Below are 24,658 nucleotides of genomic sequence, written 5' to 3'. Positions count from 1 at the left end.
ATTGGATCGTGCAAAAAATGGTGCAGCTGTGTATATTAGCCAATCAGTTTCTAACTTCAGCTTGTTCAATTAAGCTTTGATAATATAACCTGGAAGCTGATGTTTTCTATGCAGAGCTGCACCAGATTTTGCACTCTCCAATTTTAGTAAATCAACCCCATATAAAGCTCTTACACATTTATGGAGTTGTGTATATTAGAAATTGCACTTTATGCATAAGAGTTATTTGCACTTTATATATTTATGTAAGCGCTGTATATTGTAAGTGATACATGTTTAGGTATATTTGCAATTGTTAAGGTCAGATAATGTGCATGTAAATGAGAACAATGTGCTGCATTTCTTTTCAACATTTCTCTGTGACAGTTTACAAGAATACGTTTATGTGTAATGAAGGTCCTACACTCAGGGGGATTTATAGCTTCAAAATAATGGTGATAAAATCCTTGGCTTTCTACCCAATGTTAAGCTCTATTTCATTATTTTGTACAAAAACAAAAAGTGCACAGATGTTGTGGAAGATAGTCCAAGACCTCTAAATGTTTTATATATACACTGCTCAAAAAAATTAAAGGAACATTTTTTAATCAGAGTATAGCACCAAGTCAATTAAACTCCTGGGACATTGATCTGGTCAGTTAAGTAGCAGAAGGGGTTGTTAATCAGTTTCAGCTGCTTTGGTGTTAATGAAATTATCAACAGGTGCACTAGATGGGCAACAATGAGACAACCCCCAACACAGGAATGGTTTTACAGGCGGAGGCCACTGACATTTTTCCCATACTCATCTTTTCTGACTGTTTTTCACTAGTTTTGCATTTGACTAGGGTCAGTGTCACTACAGGTAGCATGAGGCGATACCTGGACCCTACAGAGGTTGCGCAGGCAGTCCGACTTCTCCAGGAGGGCACATCAATACGTTCCATTGCCAGAAGGTTTTCTGTGTCTCCCAGCACAGTCTCAAGAGCATGGAGGAGATTCCAGGAGACACGCAGTTACTCTAGAAGAGCTGGACAGGGCTGTGGAAGGTCCTTAACCCATCAGCAGGTCCGATATATGCTCCTTTGTGCAAGGAGGAACAGGATGAGCACTGCCAGAGCCCTACAAAATTACCTCCAGCAGGCCACTGGTGTGATTGTCTCTGGCCAAACAATCAGAAACAGACTTCGTGAGGGTGGCCTAAGGGCCCGACGTCCTCTAGTCGGCTCTGCGCACACTGCCCAGCAGCAGAGAGCTCATTTGGCATTTGCCATTGAAGACCAGAATTGGCAGGTCTGCCCCTGGCACCCTGTGCGTTTCACAGATGACAGCAGGTTCACCCTGAGCACATGTGACAGCCGTGAAAGGGTCTAGACAAGCTGTGGAGAATGTTACACTGGCTGTAACATCGTTCAGCATGACCATTTTGGTGGTAGGTCAGTGATGGTCTGGGGAGGCATATCTATAGAGGGACACACAGACCTCTGCAGGCTAGACAATGGCACCCTGACTGATATCAGGTATCGGGATGAAATTTTTGGACCCATTATCAGACCCTACACTAGTGCAGTGGGTCCTGGGTTCCTCCTGGTGCACGACAATGCCCGGCCTCATGTGGCGAGAGTATGCAGGCAGTTCTTGGAGGATGAAGGAAATGATACCATTGAATAGCCCCCATGCTCGCCTGACCTGAATCCAATATAACACCTCTGGGATATCATGTTTCGGTTTATCTGATGCCGCCAGGCTGCACCTCAGGAACTCAGTGATGCCCTGGTCCAGATCTGGGAGGAAATACCCCAGGACACCATTCGTTGTCTCATTAGGAGCATGCCCCGATGTTGTCAGGCATGCATACAAGCACGTGGGGGCCATTCAAACTACTGAGTACCATTTTGAGTTGCTGCAATGAAATTTCAGCAAAATGGACTAGCCTGCTGCATCATTTTTTCACTATGATTTTCGGGTGTCTTTGAGTTCAGTCCTCTGTAGGTTGATAATTTTCATTTCCATCAAACGATGGGGAATCCTTATGTTCCTAACACATTACCCAGTCCATATCAGTATAGATATCCAGCATGGTATTGTCCCCATTGAGATCTGATGTGTTCTCAAAGTATTCCTTTAATTTTTTTTGAGTAGTGTATATACACTATATTGCCAAAAGTATTGGAACGCCTGTCTTTACACACACATGAAATTTAATGGCATCCCAGTCTTTGTAGGGTTCAATATTGGGTTGGCCCACCCTTTGCAGCTGTAACATCTGTAACTGTTCTGGGAAGGCTGTCCACAAGGTTTTGGAGTGTGTCTATGGGAATGTTTGACCATTCTTCCAGAAGCGCATTTGTGAGGTCAGACACTGATCTTGGACAAGAAGTGCTGGCTCACAGTCTCCTTTCTAATTCATCCCAAAAGTGTTCTGTCGGGTTAAGGTCAGGACTCTGTGTAGGCCTGTCAAGTTCCTCCACTCCAAACTTGCTCATCCATGTCTTTATGGACCTTGCTTTGTGCACTGGTGCGCAGTCATGTTGGAACAGGTAGGGGCCATCCTCAAACTGTTCCCATAACGTTGGGAGCATGAAATTGTCCAAAATGTCTTGGTATGCTGATGCCTAAAGAGTTTCCTTCACTGGAACTAAGGGGCCAAGCCCAACCCCTGAAAGACAGCCCCACACCATAATCCCCCTTCCACCAAACTTTACACTTGACACAATGCAGTCAAGCAAGTACCATTCTTCTGGCAACTGCCACACCCATACATGTTCTTCTGATTGCCAGACAGAGAAGCATGATTTGTCACTTCAGAGAACACATCTCCACTGCTCTAGAGTCCAGTGGCAGCGTGCTTTACACCACGGCATTTGACGCTTTGTGTTGCACTTAGTGATATAAGCCTTGGATGCAGCTACTCGGCCATGGAAATCCATTCCATGATGCTCTCTATGCACAGTTGGTGTGCTAATCTGAAGGACACACAAAGTTTGGAGGTCTTTAGCTATTGACTCTGCAGACAGCTGGCGACTGTGCGCTACAGAATGTACTGACCCTGCTCTGTCATTTTGCGTGGCCTACCACTTCATGGCTGAGTTGCTGTTGTTCCCAGTTGCTTCCACTTTGTTATAATATCACTAACAGTTGACTGTGGAATATTTAGCAAGGAATACTCATGAACGGAATTATTGCACAGGTGGCAACCTATCATGGTACCACGCTTGAATTCACTAAGCTCCCGAGAGCGACCCATTCTTTCACAAATGTTCATAGAAGCAGTCTGCATGTCCAGGTGCTTGATTTTATACACTTGTGGCCATGGAGGTGATTGGAACATCTAAATCCAATGATTTGGAGGGGTGTTACAATACGTTTGGCAATATAGTGTGTATAGTGTATATATATGCATGTCTGTGTGTATGCATATGTGTGTAAGTATGTATATATATATATATATATATATATAGTAAAATAATTATTGAACATGTCACCATTTTTCTTAAAATAACGGTGCTATTGACATGGAATTTTCACCACATGTCAGTAACAACCCATGCAATCCATACATAGAAAGAAACCACCAAAACAAATACATTCAGAAATTGAGTTATGATTTTTTTCATTAAATTGGTAATCAGTAATTAGAAATCAATCCTGCCCCTTGTCAGTGCAATTTACTATCAGCAGGTTCAGTCTCAATTGATGGCTTATAAAAATGTGACTCACTACAAAGGTGTCACATAAGAAACATCTCATGATGGGTAAAATCAAAGAGCTCTCTCAAGACCTTCGCAACCTTATTGTTGCAAAACATACAGATGGTATTGGTTACAGAAGGATTTCTAAACTTTTGAATATTCCAGTAAACACTGTTGGGGACATAATTCGGAAGTGGAAAGAACATCATTTCATCATAAACTGGGCACAACCAGATGCACCTCGAAAGATTTCTGACAGAGGAGTGAAAAGAATTATCAGAAGAATTGTCCAAGAGCTTCAGAAAGACCTGGAATTATCAGGTAAAATTGTTTCAAAGAAAACAGTGCACTCAACTGCCATGGCTTGTATGCACACTCACCACACAAGACTCCACTGTTGAAGAAAATGTTGAAGCTCATTTAAAGTTTGCGACACAACTTTTAGACAAGCCTCTGAAATACTGGGAGAATATAGTGTAGTCAGATGAGACCACAATTGATCTCTTTGGATGCCATAATACACACCATGTTTGGAGGTCAATCAAACATCACCCCTAAAACACCATACCAACAGTGAAGTTTGGAGGTGGGAACATTATGGTGTGGGGCTGTTTTTCAGAATACGGTACTGACAAACTTCATATCTTTGAAGGAAGGATGAATGGAAAAATGTACCAAGACATTCTTGATAAAAAATCTGCTGCCATCTACCAGGATGGTGAAAATGAAACAAGGGTGGATATTTCAGCAAGACAATGATCCCAAACACAAAGCCAAGAAAACTCTCAATTGGTTTCAAAGAAAGGAAATAAAGCTTCTAGATTGGGCCAACCAATCACCTGACTTAAATCCAATAGAAAATCTATGGAAAGAACTAAAGGTGAGAGTTAATAGAAGAGGCCCATGGAACCTTCAAGATTTGAAGATTATTTGTGTGGAAGAATGTGCCAATATTACACCTGAGCAATGCATATGATTAGTTTCTCCATACAGGAGGCATCTTGAAGCTGTCATTACCAACAAAGGATTTTGTACGAAGTATTAAATACTTTTCAGTTAGCATGTTCAGTACTTTTTCCCTGTGTCAGTTCATTTTATTACACATAATTTAATTTCAGAACGTATTTGTTTTGGTTTCTTTCTATGTATGAATTGCATGGGTTGTTATCGACATGTGAAAATTCCATGTCAATAGCACCTTTATAAATCTATTTACTGAGAAAAATGGTGACGTGTTCAATACTTATTTTACCCTCTGTATACATGTACCTGTTTAATATGTAACGTATCTTTTCCAGAGCACCATGGGTTTTCTAAAGAGTGAACACATGTATTGTTTACTTTCAGACACACTAATTGAGTGGAACCTCAAATGGAGCATACAAAGGGAAGGATAGTCATTTCTTTGATATATTCATGTGTGTTTGTGAATTTCAGGTTGCGCTATTGAGATATGTAAACAATGAGCCTTTTACAACATTATATAGGGGGGTATTGAAAAAGACAGTATAAAGATACCAAACATTTATATGCAGTATTTATGTGAATAAATTTGTATAAAATAAAAGATGTTTCTTAATATGTTTTAGCCCTAATCATAATTAATAAAGAAACTATGTATGTAATTACTATACATTCCCATTAAAATTTAAATCTCGATGTGCATGACCACTATTCACATGGAATTACAAGCAGTCAGCATGCTGACTGAGTAGCTATTTGTCTCTGTAATTAAATGTTTATAGTAAGAGGCCTTTACACCATCTAGTTTGGGGCATTTTTTGGATTTAAAGATCTTGATATCAGCTTGTATTTCCAGAGAGGTTATTGGTAATTCAAGAACATGGTATAGCATTTCTGGAATAGTCAGGAGGTAGGGCTCTAAAAGGAAATTTGCCACTGAATTCTCACTTCAAGTTAATTTGGTGCATCCTTTTATGGAGCTCAGCCAACATTTATGTTGGGTTTCATTTATGGCGTAATCCCACTATATTGCGGTGGATGAGTTTAATTAGTGGGTCTGATCTGTGGGTATGCTCTGTGTTGTCTATTCACTTGAAGAGCATTGAGTTTGTTATCCACAAAACTTATTCTTGTTTTTTGGTGATGTCAATGAGACATAAGTTCGGATGCGTTTATCTATATTCAAATTGTCTCTTCAAGTGAGGAGTGGAATTAGTTTTTGAGTTGAGTAGGTAGTGAGTTGTAAGTTGCTTCCAACTCTTTCATTAATTTGAGTCACTTATTCTTCTTTTGGGAAGCCAATGACTACTTTATAAATGTTCCATGGGCAAGCAGAGGAGCTCACACATTGTGTGTTTCAGGTGAAATATACTTTTACAGAATTCTGTAGTTAATGACAAATGGTCAGGTCACTGGTAAGATATTTGTTGAGAGATGAGCGGCTCTCATCTGATTTATGTGTAAGAGAATGAAAGAAGAATATGGCTGTGTTGCGGTCCTATCAAGAGAGTTGGTAGGATATTCCGTCTTTGAATGTTTCTTGGCTGTATTAGTAAATTATCTGTGAATCCCCCAATTTATTGCAGTTAGATAAAGAAGAATCAGAAGTTCTTCCTGTTGGAAGTAAAGTACCAATGAATATTAAAATTGATTTTTTTTAAAACATTTTTTCTTTTAAAGATTGGGATGTAAAATAATTAAAGTGGATCTATTCTAAGTAAAAATTTGCTATATTACAGGTAACATTTAGAAATGTTAATTTCCAAGTAATACCCTGAAAAATGTACTTTTATTTTCCCCCTACAAAACAACAGCACACTTTCGGGTATGTAAGTGTGCCTACACACTCCTATGCCTACAGCATAATAGCTGTATACCTGCTGTGAGAGAGCTAAGGCACTGTTGCCACAGACTGCTAGTCTCAGGAGATCTGGATTGAGATGTGATGTCACTACTGTCCTGCTCACTGTTCTAAGTGCAAGAGGAGATGAGCAAGATAACGTTTGCCTCTACCAAGATGGCCGACTCCACATAGAGACGCACAACAGAATGGGGCATGGTAAATGGTAATAGGGAAAACATACAAATAGGATCAGCTGTAAGGAATACCACAGGAAATCTTTGTGAATAGTCCTTTGCCCTCTGCCTGCCTCTTTTTGGGTACAGCTTCCAGAATTTTGTTCTTCTTTAAAGGTAATTTTAATGGCGACTTTAGCTTTAAGACTTAAATCATTTGTGTATGTAAAACCATTTATTATCATTTATACAGTATTTCAGAGATTCATAATATTCTCTCTGTTACTGCTAGAAATTGATACATGCTTTTGTATCATCTAGAATGGATTATTGCTTTGCGTTTTACTTAGAAATAATTGAGATAATTATTTGTATTTTTGTTATTGTACAGCACTGTGTAAACATTTTGTTTAAAAATGCTTTAGAAATTAAAATAACAATTTATTACTATCATTATAATCATACATGCGCAGTCCATGTAATGGCACTCTCCTCCCCAGCTGCTCATTGGACAACAAACAATCAGTGGCACAATTATGAGTTTATTAATGTCTCCTGTAAGCATTTCCCTAGTGCTAGACTGACAGCAATTTTAAGTGCTGTAAACTGGCTCACTTTGGTGACCCTACATCTCCCACTGTTAGTGCTGCTGTGCAGGCGATTTACAGGAAAGACAGATTCGGTAACTTTTATTAGCTGTATATAAAAACAAATGTTATTTTATTAACCAGCCTCGAGTTTAGATTTAAATATATTACTATCGACCAAATTACCACATTGCTATAAAGTGTGCATTCCTATTTACAATATATGTTTCCTTTAGATTGTAAGCTCCACGAGCAGGGCCCTACTATTCCTTTTGTACTGAAATGTATTGTAATTGTACTGTCTCCCTTATATTGTAAATCAAACTGTTGGCGCTATATAAATCCTGTATAATAATAATATGTTGGAAATGATCAGTCCACAGTTTCATGCCTGTGCACAACAGACATGGGAAGTGACTACGCAGTGACATAGAGCTCAATTTCACAACCACAGACAGGAGAAATAAAACATGGGAAATGGGAAATTAATATTATTTTTTATTTTTTGCATAAATTGGTGAATGTGAATGGGACAGCTATCAGTTATTGCTCATCAACTTGAACCAAGTCAGGTGACTTGTATTTAAAAACTAATACTACGGTTTGCTTTCAGATCTCTGTTGCAGATATTTAGTTATAGTTTTTAATCACACAGAATTCCCTGTGACTTCCCTGCATGTTAGTGTTTACAAGCTGTTCTTCCCCCATTGAATAAATGGCTTATCACACACTGGGAGATCGGCATCCTTCCCACAGAGTATGTAATGTTCTGTGCTGCAACATCAAATATTTCTTTTTAATCTCTTCTAAGGTATGTCTCTTTTTTGTGCATTTCCAGATTCCCTCTGTGTACCAGGATTTGATCCAAGTCTGAGCATGATGACTGGGATAACACCAATTAATCCTTTGATGGCTAGTATGGGCCTGTTACCACCTCCACCTGCACAGCTGCCGATTGTCAAAGAAATTATCCACTGTAAAAGCTGCACTCTCTTTCCTCCTAACCCCAGTGAGTATCAGAATGGATTTGTGCCTAAATCCAATAAGCATTTACAGTGCAATGACCATTGATGAGTAGGGTGAATAGATTGGTAACGTAACAGAATTTTACTGTCATGGTTCTAGTTTTGTGAACTTTATGTGCTGCTTACATACACCTGAATACATGTACAGGCTTACAAATGACTTTATGCATTGGTGTTCAGTCCAGTAAGGTATTGGACTAATGGTGCATGTGGCCGATGTGGGACCCTACATAAAAATTACCTGAAAGCAGGTGGTATTGTTGCAGGACCACTTTCGTGTATAGGCAAAGTATCATTTGATAATGAATATATACTTCTAACACTGTAGGCTTTGTGATTTACCTACACAGTCTACAGGTTTTCTGTGTATCACACCTATACAGATTCAAGCAGTACACAGACCATTAGTAGGGGAGACACAGGTTATAAATTTCTGTTTCACCTTTTGTAAATCTTGTGTAATTCACTCTGAGCTATCACATTGCTCAATAGATGTATCTTTGTTAAAGCGGAACTTCACCCAAAAGAGCACTTGTTTGTATCCCCCCCCCCCCCCCACTGCCACATTTGTCACTTTTTTTGGGGGGGGCGGGAGGGAGTACCTGGTTTTGACAGGTACCTGCTCCCACTTACGGTCAGATGCAACGTGCGATCTGAGCCTGAAGTTCGGCTCCTCCTCCTTTCCCCGCAGCCTTTTGACACACACAGGTCCCTGAAGGCTGCAGGACCATTCACAAAGCGCAGCGTGGCTTGCACATGTGCAGTGTGTAGGAAACTGGCTGTTAAGTGGCAAGGCGTTACTGCCGGTTTGCCTTACTTAAGATGCCGTCACCTGCCCCTGAAGCCGATCGAAGAATTGGCTTGGGTGAGGACATTGCTGGATCTCTGGACAGGGAAGTATTTGTAGCTGCTGACTTTTAATTTTTTTTGGAGGGGAGCCTGGAGCTCCGCTTTAATAAATCAGCTGAATAAATTGTGTGCACATTTCAGAGCTGTACAAAATTATAGAACTTTAATATTTTACATGGTGTATCATTTTTTTAAACTAAGTATCTTCATTAAGTATCTGATTAAAGTTGATGTACAAGGCAAAAGAAATAGCATTTACCACAACGTGTTTGTCCTAAAACAGATAACTTGTAACTGTTGCTATAAAGGCACCTCTGTAGGATGTGTATATAGCCTCTGCTGTAGGTTGTGGGGAAGAGGTCCTTGTTCCTAAAGAGCATCCTCTTCCAAGGTACCCTGCCATTTTTGACAGGTTGTTGGCCTGGTATAGTCCTGGAAAAAAAAGAGGGGGGGGGGATTTGCCTGCAGGCTGCACCTCTTTTTTCTACTCACCCTGGCTACATGCTTGGATGTAGGTCTGGTTGAAATTTTAGGAAGAACCCTACACTGTTTTCTTTTTTTTATATGTGTACTGGCCCTTTAAAAGGAAAATGAGAAAGTGGTGTGGAGTTCAATTCAGACCCTTATCTAGACCAGACCCTTATCTAGGCATGCAGCATGTAGTCCCCCTTCCTGTACCACACCAGGCCACATGCCTTTCAACATTGGAGGGGCACCTTGCAAGGAAAAGCAACAAATATTACCTCTAGTAATAATTATGTAGATGGGACCTTTCATGTTTGTGTGATCTTTCATTATAATATTCAATAAGGGGTTTGCAAGTCCCCATAGATATGGAAGGTTTGATGCCATTGTAAAGGTGGAAATATAAGACATATGTTCGTTTATTCTGCATACCTAAAAGTATCTTTACGTTCTCATTTAATTCTAATGAGTTACTTCCCTGGCTCAGGTGCTGCATAAAGGTACCCACAGACATGAGATACTCATCAATACTTTTGAGGACAATGTTTGTTACATTAGTCAAAAATGCCCATGTCTACATCCAACAGCAGATGGCACCAAACTCTTTGACCAATCTTAGAGCAAATAGTGGCCTTGTTGGATATTTTCACCCATAACCTTTTTACCCAGTCAGAGAGAAAATTGTGTTTGGAAAATGTGTTTCTGTTCTGTAGACATACACATATACTAAGGGGCAATCAAAACATGCATGATGCCAAACATATGTTAGAATAAATCTTCCTAGGGCCATACAATGCCTGGCCATTCAGCTGCCATCTAATGTCCATGGTAAGCTTAATGCAGATCTTATGGCCTTGAAGAAAAAGCTGCTGTCATTATTCCTCAAGATACAAGAGTCATGTGAGGATGCTGACAGTGAATGGCTGTGTATCTTCTTGCCTCATCTCGTGTTTGATATTTACTGAAAGGAGAGATGCTGTAGAGCTTCTTCTGCATGCACAGCATTTACTGACACCAAAAGGTGGCAAGAGGTAAACTTGTCATTAATTGCTCATCTCCTCCTGTTTCATATATCCCACTGGTTAAAAATGACAAAAGGAGTCCAGTCCCTGATGGATGCTACTAGACACAACATACTGATTTGCAATATAAACCTGTTTTCCTATGTTTTTCTTTTCCTTCTCTGTATTTATTTGTTATTTTTATTACCAAATTGTTTAAGTTAAGTTTTGGAATTGATAAAATGCATATATTCTGCAAGTATTCTGAGTATGCCCATATGAGCCGTTTGTTATTAACTCTATATGCTTTATTCTACTTTTTCCATCTCCTGTTCTATAAGACGGTACATATATAAAAATGTGAGTGTAATGAATCCTGTCCTAAGAGCTTGGAATCTATTTTTTCCCTTGGGCAGAGTGAGATAAAATTATTTCACTCCTTCATTGTCTCTGTTCCTTTTCCCGCTCTCGCTGTATGATATGCAGTCCTGCCAGCTGACTCCATCCGTCACAGTCTGACTGATCCAAGATGGTCTTTCTTCAGACTGAGCACCATGGCTCCAGTTTAATATTCATTGATGCAGTCTCTGCTTTTCTCAGGGTGATTTAAGCCCCACTCAAATGCATCAAGTTTAAGTATTCATGAACTATGGTAACCCTTTTATTCCCTATCTGAAATGAGATAAAAGCAGTTCTAGTTTTTAACGCAATTATATATATATTGACAGTATTCACAGTATAGGTTCTTACATGTACATGAAAAAATATGTTTTACGTGTAAGAGAAAACAGCAGATTAACAAGATATATCATTACATGATGACTATTCCCCCAGGATGAACTCTTAAATTCGGGGTTCCAATTTAGTCATATCTGTATAATCACAAAAGCCATACGTTTTGTTTTATAGGATGACTTTATTATTTAGACTCCTTAGGACTAGGCATTAAGGTTGAGGCTTATACATTAAAGATAATAAGATTAAACTCTCCTGGAAGCAGAAAAACGTTAAACGTAGCTAGGGACATTTATTCATTTGATTGGCCAAAATATTTTCAGTTGACATGGATAAATGCCCAAGTGCTACATGCATTTTTGTGGAAATTAGCGTTTTTTGGCAAAATGTTCCTCTCCTGAACACGATTATTCTGTGATTGGAAGAGGAACGTTTAACTGCCCCTATACTCTGCTTTTCCTAACTTCTGGTAAAAGCCTATGTGTACATGGACACATGGGCTTTTACTGAGTTGAGATCAAGGGCTTTGGCAAAAAAACGCCAAAAGCTCCTAAACTCACGTTTAGGAGCAGCAGTGTACATGAGGGCTTAGAAAATGTGTTAAATGGTCAGAGATCACCTGAATGGGTTTTGTTCTGATGGTCAGCAAGAGTTTAAATATTTAAGCATCACAGTTAAATTGGATTAAAATTTGGAAAATTAACACCTTAGCAGTTAGGCCTCATTCACACTATTGTGCAGAGATGTCAGTTTTTCTGCATGCGTTCTGCATGGGCACAATGAAATCAATTGTTCTCTGTGTACCCTGTTCACACCACAACACTAGTATCACATGCAGATTTTTCCTGTACAGGAATCTGCAAGGTGTATAAAATTCATTGAGGCTCTCATGAAAACTGATGTAATCTGATGTCTCTGCAAGTGAAATTTGCGTGTCAGTTTCCATAAGTTTCCATGCATGTATGGTGTGAAGGAGCCCTTAAAGTGGTTCTAAAGACAGGGAATGCATTAAGGTAAAAAAAGCCACCCCACTGACTATTTCCCTCCCCCCTCTAAACACTTACCCGAGTCTCTCAGGGATTCAGCGCTGTGCCTGACTGCAATCTTCTCTCCTCTCTCTTCCTCTTCTCATAGGGACTCAGGAAGTTTTATAATTTTTATGTTTGTTCTGTAAAAAGAATACAAGTTTCTCAAGTACCTCTACATCTTTCCCAAACAATTAGACTTATGGAATGCTGTGAGGAGGAACCGGAGAGTGGGGCTGACCAATGTGTGTCTGCGGAGTGTGGCTCCATACAAGCACACAGCTTGGGATTGAACACACATGTGCCCCCATAGCAAGAATCTTGCTATGGTAGCGCACAGCAAAGAGGAGGAGCCAGGAGCGCTGGCGGACGACCCCAATGGAGGAGGTTCAGGGATGCTCTGTGCAAAACCATTGCACAGAGCAGGTAATCATAACGTTAATTTAAAAAAAATTTAGACTTTACAATCACTTTAAAAATTGCATTCTGTTTACTAGAGAACCCTGGCTTCCGGCCTCTTGGTTGGCATTGGCACAGTCACTCAGTCACTTCCGTGAGATCTTGAGAAATCTGAGGATCCTAAATGCAAGAGTATATTCTTGTGATGTTGGGGACCCAGCACCTCTCAAGATCCCATTGAAAGGCTGAATGACTTCACAAGTGCCTAGGCAGGACGGCTGGAATCTGGGGTCTGTGGTAAATTTCTTTAACTTTTACCTGCCAATACATTTTTTTCAGGTTTTAGTTAGCAATTTTATGTGGGATGGAAGGTTGAAAAGCTTAGAAAACCTTCCCTAGCTTCTTTCCTTTTCCTATGATAAGCTGAAGTCAAGAGGTGTCTGTTGCACTCCTCCTTTTTAGATGGTCTGAGCTCACCGTTTGTTTGAAGACCCACTGGAACCCAACAGCCTTAGGATCATACCTGTCCATCTAAATGCCAGTATATCATTATTATTATTATTATACAGTATTTATATAGCGCCAAAAGGTATGCTCAGCTCTGTACAGTAGCAAGGGGGACATAACATGAGACAAGACAGTAACAATACACTACACGAGGGGTTCGAGGGCCCTGCTCTTTCGAGCTTACAATTTAGGAGGGAGGGGAAGGTGGCAGAGGAGGAGATGGCTGTGGGGGATGGAGTGGTGGGTGGAGTGGAGGAGGTTAGTTGTTAGGTGAGGTCGGGTGTTAGGTGAGGTTGGGGTAGGCTTCCCTGAAGAGGAGGGTTTTCAGGGTACGCCTGAAGGTGAGGAGGGTAGGTGACAGTCTGATGGACTGGGGTAGGGAGTTCCAGAGGATGGGGGAAGTCCTGGAGAAGTCCTGCAATCGGGCATGGGAGGAGGAGACCAGGGAGCTAGACAGCAGGAGGTCCTGTGAGGAGCAGAGGGCACGGGTAGGGTAGTATCTGGGTATCAGGTCAGTTATGTAGTTCGGGGCAGCATTGTAAATGGCCTTGTAGGTCAGGGTTAGCAGCTTGAACTTGATGCATTGGGCAATCGGGAGCCAATGAAGGGATTGGCAGAGGGGGAAGGCAGATGTGGAGCGCTTGGTGAGGTGAATGAGTCTGGCCGCTGAGTTTAGGATCGACTGGAGTGGGGATAGTGTTCGTTTGGGTAGGCCAGTGAGAAGGGAGTTGCAATAGTCCAGGCGTGAGATGATGAGGGAGTGTACGAGTTGTTTGGTGGTGTCTGGGGTGAGGAATGTGCGTATCATGGAGATGTTGCGGAGGTGGAGCCTGCAAGATCTAGATAGCAGTTGGATGTGGGGTAGGAAGGAGAGGTGGGAGTCCAGGGTGACACCCAGGACTTTGGTGTGTGGGGTGGGAGAGATGGTGGCGTTGTTAGTAGTGATGGAGAGGATGGGGGGGGCACGGGGTGGGGGGAAGACCAGGAGCTCGGTTTTGGATAGGTTAAGTTTGAGGAAATGGAGCGACATCCAGTCTGATATGTCGTTTAGGAGGTGGGCGATATCATGTAGTAAGAACTGTTTTTTAACAGTTTTTTTTTTATATGTGTAGTCTCATTGTTCCAAAAACTTGCAGTTATTATATTTGGTTTCACACGTTCATGTTTAACAACATCAGTTTTATCATTTTTATGTTTGTTCTGTAAAAAGAATACAGATTTCTCAAGCACCTCTACATCTTTCCCAAACAACCAGACTTACGGATATTTAATTTTGCCCATTTTACAAACAGCAAAACAAATGGAAACCAAACAAGCATTAGTACCTTAGAGACCTTGCATTGGATTGAAGACTTTTTATTTTGTCTGTGGGAATTACTTGCAATTTTACAAACTTCACAAGCTTTACAACTTTACAAACTTCCTCAAAATATTTAATAACGCTCACAATTAAATGTAAATGATAGAGGATGCTTTCAGCTTCAGAGGCAAGTACATAACATGCATGATGTTAAGGTTACACATTTCTCTGTTCTGGCATTCTGCTGTTTTATCTGGAACAAGACAATAGTGATAACCAGCAGAGTTTTTCATCATAATGTCAGCTCTTTCTGTTTTCTGCTCCTTTTTTGTTTATGTCCCCCCCCCTCCCCACTCCCCCCACCCTTTTGATGTTTTTCAGTGTTGTTGAACAGAAATAAAATAATGCCAGTTTTATGTGTTTGTTTACATAACAGATATACTTACAGATAATGGTAAAGTATTGATCTTCATCCAAAGTCTTTATTACAGATTATGAATGCTCAGTCTTGATTATTATAAAATGTTTCAAGCTGTTCCTACCTAGGAAAATGAAAGTCCTGCAGACTAAACGTGCACAGCATTAAAGCAAATTAAACCCAGAATAAATGCGAACAAATGGGTATCATTCTGTGTACAGACTTATATGAACAAAATGGAAATGAAATTCTAGTAACACAATTTGTATTTAATCCGTTTAGAAAACTAATAACCCTATTTGTGTAAATATGGTGACCTATTGATCATAATGGTCAGAAAGTATGGAAAAGTCTGAATCTTTGCTCCTGTATTTGACCTATAGTGCTCTCAAGATCTTCACATCTAAATCAGGAATAAAACACTATGGAGCAGTACAGAGTTTGTTTTTTGTTACATGGAAGCAATGCTGGTGTGACCCAGGGAATGGGGTCACACTCTTGTATTTTGTAATGGGTAGTGGGTACTGAGCTGCTCATTTTTCACTTATAGCCAGCAGTGATCTACACTAGCATAAAGCTGAAACAGGGATTTTGGATGTAAATACGATCAATTAAACTTTGGCATGTCCTTAGAGCACATTTGTCTTTTGACAAGATAAATCTGCTTCCTCCGGTGGTGGGCAATCCTGAATGCTGCAGTGAATGGCGCCACATAATGATATGGCACTGTTTTCCAGTGAACTTAGGACAGCTTGTTCTAGAACACAGTGGGCCATCAGCTTGGCATCTCTACCATTCAGGAAATGTCTTGATGTTTTTTTTAATGTATACGTGTGTTCTCCTATTGGATGAGGCAGAGAATTGGAACACATGACATCCCAATCTCCACCTCATTCTCTCAGACAACATCTTGTATTCATTGAAAAAAATACAAGATGTTCTCTGAATAGTGGAGATTCTGAGTGAGTGTTCCCCTGTGTTCGGTATATAGAAAGCAAGTCTCCTGAGCAGCACCTGGTAGAGACAAGACCTGACTGTATGTAGCACAGGCTACTACAGTGGCTTCCTAGATGTGACATATGAAGAATTAGACATGACCAAGCTGTTCTTATGTCTGTTTAAAAAAGATCATTCCTGGAATTCAGCTTAAATATGTAACTAATTGGTTTACTAATATCTTCCTACTTTCTGTTTATTTATATGATCACCAACATTATTATAATTTATTTATTCTTTTAATAGCCTGTAGCACTTTGTGTGTGATATTTTTGTGAGCAAATCATGCTGTCAGTTTTACAGGCGGACCTGATCAGATGTTGCTTTCACCCCTATAAACCAGCCAGTGTAATGAACCCGCCTCCATCCAATCTAGTCCACTAAAATAAAACAGATGGAATTCATCCTCCTCGATCTAGGAGGATTGCACTGGAGGGCAGTCGGGTGTAAAAGGACAGTGGAGTCTGTTAATACCTGGGCATCCACAGAGCAGAGCAAGCTCTGTCTGTGTCAGCTCTGCATAAACTGAGCGGATACAGACCTGTCATCAGCGGACAGATTCCCTACTGATCAAAATGGAGCCTGTGTGAAAGAGGCTTTTTTGTGTAAAAACATAAAATGGGTAACTTCTTGGTGATCTGTGGCACAGTGGCTTAGTGGTTAGCACGTCTGCCTTGCAGTAAATGGGTTATGGGTTTGATTCCCGACTATGGCGCCTCCTGCATGGAGTTTGCATGTTCTCCCTGTGCTTGCGTGGGTTTCCTCCGGGTGCTCCGGTTTCCTCCCACACGCCAAAGACATGCTGGTAGGTTAATTGGATCCTGTCTAAATTGGCCCTAATATGTGTATGTATGAATGTGAGTTAGGGACCTTAGATTGTACACCCCTTGAGGGTTAGGGACTGATGGGAATGTTCAATATATATATATATGTGTAAAGCGCTGCGTAAATTGACGGCGCTATATAAGTACCTGAAATAAATAAATAAATCTATAGTGAGTGTTCACATATGGGAATGGTGTTTGCATACTATACCCTTATAAAAAGAAAACTTACATTATACTATACAGTATTTTGTCTGAGACTCTCATTTAAAGTGCTCGAATATAATGCTCAAATTTTAATAGGTTACATTTGTATCACAGGGAAAATATGTAATGTTTATTATTTCCATTTTGTCCATAGATTTGCCTCCTCCATCTACAAGAGAGAGGCCTCCAGGCTGTAAAACTGTATTTGTTGGAGGATTACCTGAAAACGCTACAGAGGAGATAATTCAAGAGGTCTTTGAGCAATGTGGAGACATTACAGCAATTCGCAAAAGCAAAAAGAATTTCTGTCACATTCGATTTGCAGAAGAATTCATGGTTGATAAAGCCATTTACCTATCTGGTACAGTAAATTCTAATTTTAGCAGTTTCCCATTTGCTGTAATTTCTTTTTTTCTTCGTAAATTTATTCTACCCTTTTAATGACCTTGTCTTGTTTTATCCTTGTTTGTGGCACCATGTTATCATTATACAAAATTGCCTGTTGTATCACCCATCATACTTTCCAAAACTCAGCGAAATAACCCACTGTTGTTGGTAACGTTTCTAAGATGAGGATAAAATAAGTCCTGCCCAAATCTTCTTATATACAGTACATCTTCCATAAACTCCCTAACCTCACCGGTAGTTAACACAGTCAAAATGAATGGGCTGTAGAGAAATAGAAATGGCCTCTAATTGACCTAAATAGTTTTACAACCAATCAATCATCTCACACCTAGTGGTTACTTTAAAATATATATATATATATTTTTTTACTTTAACCACTTGCCCTCCAGAGGATTTAACCCCCTTCCTGACCAGGCCATTTTTTGCTTTACTGCGCTGTGTTACTTTAACTGACAACTGCGCGATCATGCAACGCTGCATCCAAATTAAATTTACATTATTTTTCCCCACAAATTGAGCTTTCTTTCGGTGGTATTTGATCGCCTGTGCGTTTTTTATTTTTTGCACTATGAGAAAAAAAAAAGACCAACACAAAAAAAAACAATATTTTTAACTTTTTGCTATTAAACATGTCCAGTAAAAAAAAATTAAAAAATCTAATTTCGGCATAAATTTAGGATTAAATGTATTCTGCTACATGTCTTTGCTAAACAAAAACACCAATACATGTAAATTGGTTTACATAAAAGTTATAATATTGCAAATGGCGGTATATATACTGGGATATTTTTTTTTAAATTGTTACTACTATTGGCGGCGATCAGCTACTTTTAGCGAGACTGTGGAACTGCGGTGGACATTCTGACGCTGGGGGGAACTGACTTGGTGTCACTGACATCCCCAGTGACACCGATACAGTGATCAGTGCTAAAAAAAAAAGCACTGACTACTAATGACACTGAGCAGGAAGGGGTTAACCTGAGGGCGATCAAAGGGTTAACTGTGTGCAGGGAGTGTTTTACTAGGGGGCGGTGTCTGTGTGCTTCACTGTAAGCTTTGGATGGCTGTAATGTGCCCGAGCTGACAGGGAGGAGAACTGTTAGTAAACAAAACAGAACTCCTCCCCGTCGGAGATCCTTGGTAATCACCGGATGGAACCCGGTGATTGACAGTCGTGACTGTGAATAGCGGCGCAGGTAGGGCGCGCGTGTGGCTTGCGTGACCACTACCTGGAAATGCGAAATCACGTATATATATACCGCCTATATACACTATTTCTGCTATAGGGTGGTTGGGAAGCGGTTAGTACATTTCCTGTGTTGAGGTAAAAAATATTTCATGTGTATCATTACCTCACCCCTCTTATACTTACCTTAGACAGATCCCCATACAGTGGTGTGCCTGCCTGTAGCAGCTCTCTCCTCTTCTCACTGCTTTCACAGGCTTTGCTGAGAGCAACAGGAGCCATTGACTCCCACTACAGTTAGGCAATCTTGTGATGAGGGAGTGGGGCCAAGCCTTTACTGTCTGTGTCTATAGACACAGACAGTGTGGCTCAGGATCAAGCATGCAGGTGTGCTACAATGGGAAGAGGAGGAGCCAGGAGTGCTAGCAGGGGACCCGGGAGGAGAATTGGGGCCTATCTGTGCAATGATATTGCACAGAACAGGTAGGTATACCATGCTTGGTATTTTAAAATAAAAAAACATTGCCTTTACAAATGCTTTAATAACAATATTTCTGCTACTATATATCAGCTTATCCTTTGGCCTTTTTTTTTGTCTCCTTGTGATTTTTCTGACAAGTGCATGCTTAGTGAATAGGAAATACTGAGTTTATTTTACATCATTTCTGACCAAAGTTTTTTTTTTCATGATCAGATTACTGTGTTTAAAGTGTGCTTTTTAGTTAAGACAAGACATTACAGGTGAAATCTTTTTGGTAAGTTAATTTACAAGCTTCAGAGACTGTTTTACAAAATGATAAAGCAGACGACAGGCATACACTTTAATAATTAAAGGGAAAGGTTATCCTGCTGTCTGAGGCACCAGATATGTGGGTCACAAGAAAGTCCCTGAATGGCTGCTGAGTGTTTTTTCTCATCATTGAAGCACCAGAAACTTTAATGAAGAGAAGATTGGTACTTGTGTGTTGAAGATCAGTATAAGTCAAATGTCATATAAAACATTATCAGGCACCAGAAATTGTAGAACCATACCCATTATGCCTTTTTTTAAATAATTCTAACACAAATACCTTCTGGCTTGTAAATGTAATAATCCTGCTATCTTGTGTTTTTCCTTAGCTAGAGTTTAGCATTTATGTTTTTCTTCCTAAACCTTTGCTGGTGGAAGTTTGATGGCTGCTAATTTCTGTCCTCTTTCTAAAATTGTTGGTAGTGCTGGTCCTCTAACTTCACATCCCGCTGTGGCACTGACTGGTAACGCTGATGCATCTGGTGAAGTCAGAAGTCAGTATTTTCATACTTCTTTCAGTTTCGTGATTTAAAATTTTTTTTGCTATTAGATTCTCAAGACAGCCAGGCAGCTAGCATTTTCAGAAGCAGCCTCCATATTTCTCTCAGCAAGTTCTCTTTAAGGGCTGACTTTGACAGCTGAAAGACCTTAAAGTGACTATAGCTTTTATAATATTTGTGACCATCTTGCGAATTTATTCAATGAATAAAGGCAATCAGGGATATTAAAACTCCCTTGCTTATAGCAAAAAATATAAAAAAAATCTATAAGCTATTAGGTAAAAATGGTTTAAATAGTGAAAACCCCTGAAAATGCAAATGCATCAGCCCTGGTGATTAATAATGATCATAAAGATTTTGGAAGCATACTTTGCTAGATGGCTTTGGCTGTTCACAAATTAAATATTTATTTGCTCACTTCAAACTTTTTCATGATACAGCTCCCCCTAGCTAAAGTGAATGGTGCCATTCTAGCCTCCATTTAGATTTGTAGTTGCCATGGTGCTGCACATGTGATCCGCTGTGACATCAGCCTTTTACAGGCTTAAAGTGGTTGTAAACCCTTACATATACCCTGTGAAGAGACTGGCCTCAGGCGATACACAGAGATGAAACAAATCCTACATACAGTGGGGCAAAAAAGTATTTAGTCAGCCACCAATTGTGCAAGTTCTCCCACTTAAAAAGATGAGAGAGGCCTGTAATTGGCATCATAGGTAGACCTCAACTATGAGAGACAAAATGAGAAAACAAATCCAGACAATCACATTGGCTGATTTGGAAAGAATTTATTTGCAAATTATGGTGGAAAATAAGTATTTGGTCAATATCAAAAGTTCATCTCAATACTTTGTTATATATCCTTTGTTGGCAATGACAGAGGTCAAACGTTTCCTGTAAGTCTTCACAAGGTTGGCACACACTGTTGCTGGTATGTTGGCCCATTCCTCCATGCAGATCTTCTCTAGAGCAGTGATGTTTTGGGGCTGTCGCTGGGGAACATGGACTTTCAACTCCCTCCAAAGGTTTTCTATGGGGTTGAGATCTGGAGACTGGCTAGGCCACTCCAGGACCTTGAAATGCTTCTTACGAAGCCACTCCTTCGTTGCCCGGGCGGTATGTTTGGGATCATTGTCATGTTGGAAGACCCAGCCATGTTTCATCTTCAATGCCCTTGCTGATGGAAGGAGGTTTGCACTCAAAATCTCACGATACATGGCCCCATTCATTCTGTCCTGTACATAGATCAGTCGTCCTGGTCCCTTTGTGGAGAAACAGCCCCAAAGCATGATGTTGCCACCCCCATGCTTCACAGTAGGTTTGGTGTTCTTTGGATGCAACTCAGCATTCTCTCTCCTCCAACAAGTTGTGTTTCTACCAAACAGTTCTATTTTGGTTTCATCTGACCATATGACGTTCTCCCAATCCTCTTCTGGATCATCCAAATGCTCTCTAGCAAACTTCAGACGGGCCCGGACATGTACTGACTTAAGCAGGGGGACACATCTGGCACTGCAGGATCTGAGTCCCTGGCGGCGTAGTGTGTTACTGATGGTAGCCTTTGTTACGTTGGTCACAGCTCTCTGCAGGTCATTCATTAGGTCCCCCCGTGTAGTCCTGGGATTTTTGCTCACCGTTCTTGTGATCATTTTGACCCCACGGGGTGAGATCTTGCGTGGAGCCCCAGATCGAGGGAGATTATCAGTGGTCTTGTATGTCTTCCATTTTCTAATTATTGCTCCCACAGTTGATTTGTTCACACCAAGCTGCTTGCCTATTGCAGATTCAGTCTTCCCAGCCTGGTACAGGTCTACAATTTTGTTTCTGGTGTCCTTCGACAGCTCTTTGGTCTTCACCATAGTGGAGTTTGGAGTGTGACTGTTTGAGGTTGTGGACAGGTGTCTTTTATACTGATAACAAGTTCAAACAGGTGCCATTGATACAGGTAATGAGTGCAGGACAGAGGAGCCTTAAAGAAGAAGGTACAGGTCTGTGAGAGCCAGAAATCTTGCTTGTTTGTAGGTGACCAAATACTTATTTTCCACCATAATTTGCAAATAAATTCTTTCCAAATCAGCCAATGTGATTGTCTGGATTTTTTTTCTCATGTTGTCTCTCATAGTTGAGGTCTACCTATGATGCAAATTACAGGCCTCTCTCATCTTTTTAAGTAAGAGAACTTGCACAATTGGTGGCTGACTAAATACTTTTTTGCCCCACTGTAAGTTGTACCTGTTTACCTGCATTTTTCTCTTCTCTACATCCATCCAGAGTTTACAAAGCTTTCAAAAAACAGGGGGAGGGTAGCTGAAATTACACACTACATAGCTCAGTGAGGATAGCTCTGGGAGCTAATTGGAATGAAGAGACACCCCCTCCCCCTTCACACATCACACAGGAACAAAGCTGAAGCTGTCAATCTGCTGAAGCTCCCTCCCCTTTCTCCTTTAGGTTACATTCACACTGATCCGCCGCAAAAACGCACAGGTGTTTTTACTGCGCTTTTGCCACGCTTTCTGAGGGTTTTTTAAAGGACATGTAACTTAAAAACTGCGCCAATAACACTTCTCAGAGGCGTTTTTCAGGCATTTTCCATTGATATCAATGGTAAGAGGCATTTTTGGGGCGTTTTTTTTTAACTAACAAAGCATGCCCCAAAGATGCTGCAAGCAGAAGTTTTTATACCGCACCGCAAGTGCAATGCCTCAGTGTGAAAACATACATAGATATACATTCACATACATAGGGAAGCATTTTTGTTGAGCTTTTCAGGTGTTTTTTTTAATGCAAAAACGCTTCAAAGACTCCTCAGTGTGAAAGTAGCCTTATTCTCTTGGTGTCAGGAAAACTTATTAGACGTGACTCATGTAGATAGCAGTGAAACAGGGCAGCAACCAGAAATGACACTTACTGTTCTGGATAAAGACAAATGCACACAACAGAGGTAAATGCTGTATCTGAGGATTACAATCACTTTAACCACCTCCCGCTGGCCATATAGTAATATGACGGATACAAGGTGGTTCTCTCGTTCTGGGAGGACGTCATATGATGTCTTCCCATTCTAACCACGGATACATGGCTCCTGGAGCGTGCAGCGTGGCGATCGGTGGTGCACTGTGTCCCTCGGAAACAGCGGATCACCAGTCCACGGAAAGAGCCGAAGATGTCGGCTCGGTCATGTGATCAGCTGTGTCCAATCACAGCTGATCGCATGTAAACAGGGAAATGCCGGTTATCTGCATTTCTCTCCTCTCAAGCTGTCACGCTGACAGCTCGAGAGGAGAGCTGGTAATCGGCATTCCACGGAGGGGACATCTACACTGATAGTCAGAGCACTGATGATCAATGTAGCTTAAGCAGTGCCACCTGCTAGTGCCCATCAGTGCCACCTGCTAGTGCCCATCAGTGCCACATCAATATCACATATCAGTGCCTACCACTGCACATCAATGCCACATATCAGTGCCCATCTGAGCTGCTTTTCAGTGTCACTCATCAGTGCCGCCTATCAGTGCACGTCAGTGCCGCCTATCAGTGCACGTCAGTGCCACCTAACAGTGCCAGTCAGTGCTGCCTATCAGTGCCATATATCAGTGCTGCCTTTCAGTACCCATCAGTGATGCCTGTCAATGCCCATCAGTGCCGCCTCATTAGCGCACATCAGTGAAGGAGAAAAATAACTTATTTACAAAATTTTATAACAAAAACTAAGAAAAAAATGTTCGTTTTTTTCAAAATGTTCAGTGTTTTTTGGTTTGTTTGAAAAAAGAATAAAAAAACCCAGAGGTGATTAAATACCACCAAAATAAAGCTCTATCTGTCACAAAAAATGATAAACATTTTATATGGGTACAGTGTTGCATGACCGTGCAATTGTCATTTACAGTGCAACAGCGCTGAAAGCTGGAAATTGGCCTGCGCAGGAAGGGGGTATAAGTGCCATGTAGGCTTGTGGTTAAAGCAGTTGAGAGCTGACATAAGCACACTAGCAACTGTTACATCGTGCTCAATGTAGTAGGTAAAATGTAAATAAAAACACTGTAGAAAACAGCACTGGTGTGTTTGATTAACCGCTTGCCGCCCTGCCACTGTGTATATACGTGTGCAGGGCGGCAGTGGAGCGCAAAACCACGTTTAAAAACGGGTTCCGCGCTCCCGACACTTTCGCCGGCAGGGGGCGCGCGCGCGCGCTCCCGCCGACCCGCGGGTGACACTATTTGATCCAGGAGGGATCAATCATTAGATTTCAGCCAGTGATTTCTGGCTGAAATCACATGATCGGTCCCTGTCCTATCCTGTCCTGTGTTGACATACACAGGGCAGGATATGATGTCATTCTTCTCTGCCTGGACACATTCCGTTCCAGACAGAGAAGAAGACATCCAAAAAGTGAGTACACAAGCACTACACTACAGTTAGAACACTCTAGGACACATTTAACCCCCTGATCGCCCCCCCCCCCCTCCAGTTAACCCTTCACTGCCCTGTCACCAGTGTTACTGATCAGTGAAGCGATTTTTACTGATCAGTGTCGCTGGCGACTTTCGATAGAGTTAGCGCCCCTCCCAGATAGCGCCAGATTGCCCGCCAGTACACCAGTAATCCCGTTTAACCCCTTGATCGCCCCCCCCTCCAGTTAACCTCTTCACTGCCCTGTCACCCAGTGTCACTGATCAGTGAACCAATTTTTACTGATCACTGTATCAGTGTCGCTGGCGACTTCCGATAGAGTTAGCGCCCCTCCCAGATAGCGCCAGTTTGCCCGCCAGTACACCAGTAATCC

At 41.0% G+C, this 24,658-nt stretch overlaps 1 protein-coding gene across 5 annotated transcripts in view; it reads left to right on the top strand.

The window, feature by feature from the left end:
* Window positions 1-24,658, top strand: part of ENOX1 (ecto-NOX disulfide-thiol exchanger 1) — a 745,756-nt gene that overhangs the window by 590,029 nt on the left and 131,069 nt on the right. For all 5 annotated transcript variants that reach the window (XM_089668837.1, XM_089668835.1, XM_089668838.1 and 2 more), the window contains 2 exons: window positions 8,076-8,246; window positions 17,143-17,349. In XM_089668837.1, the coding sequence (XP_089524963.1) occupies window positions 8,076-8,246; window positions 17,143-17,349 (378 nt within the window). The remainder of the gene's footprint in view (window positions 1-8,075; window positions 8,247-17,142; window positions 17,350-24,658) is intronic.

Source organism: Staurois parvus, unplaced genomic scaffold, assembly GCF_062004578.1.
Source record: "Staurois parvus isolate SC_StPar_1 unplaced genomic scaffold, SC_StPar_1.0 ptg000064l, whole genome shotgun sequence".
Classification (NCBI taxonomy): domain Eukaryota; kingdom Metazoa; phylum Chordata; class Amphibia; order Anura; family Ranidae; genus Staurois; species Staurois parvus.
The sequence above is the reverse complement of the archived record's forward strand: the minus strand, read 5'-3'. Positions and strand labels throughout refer to the sequence as shown.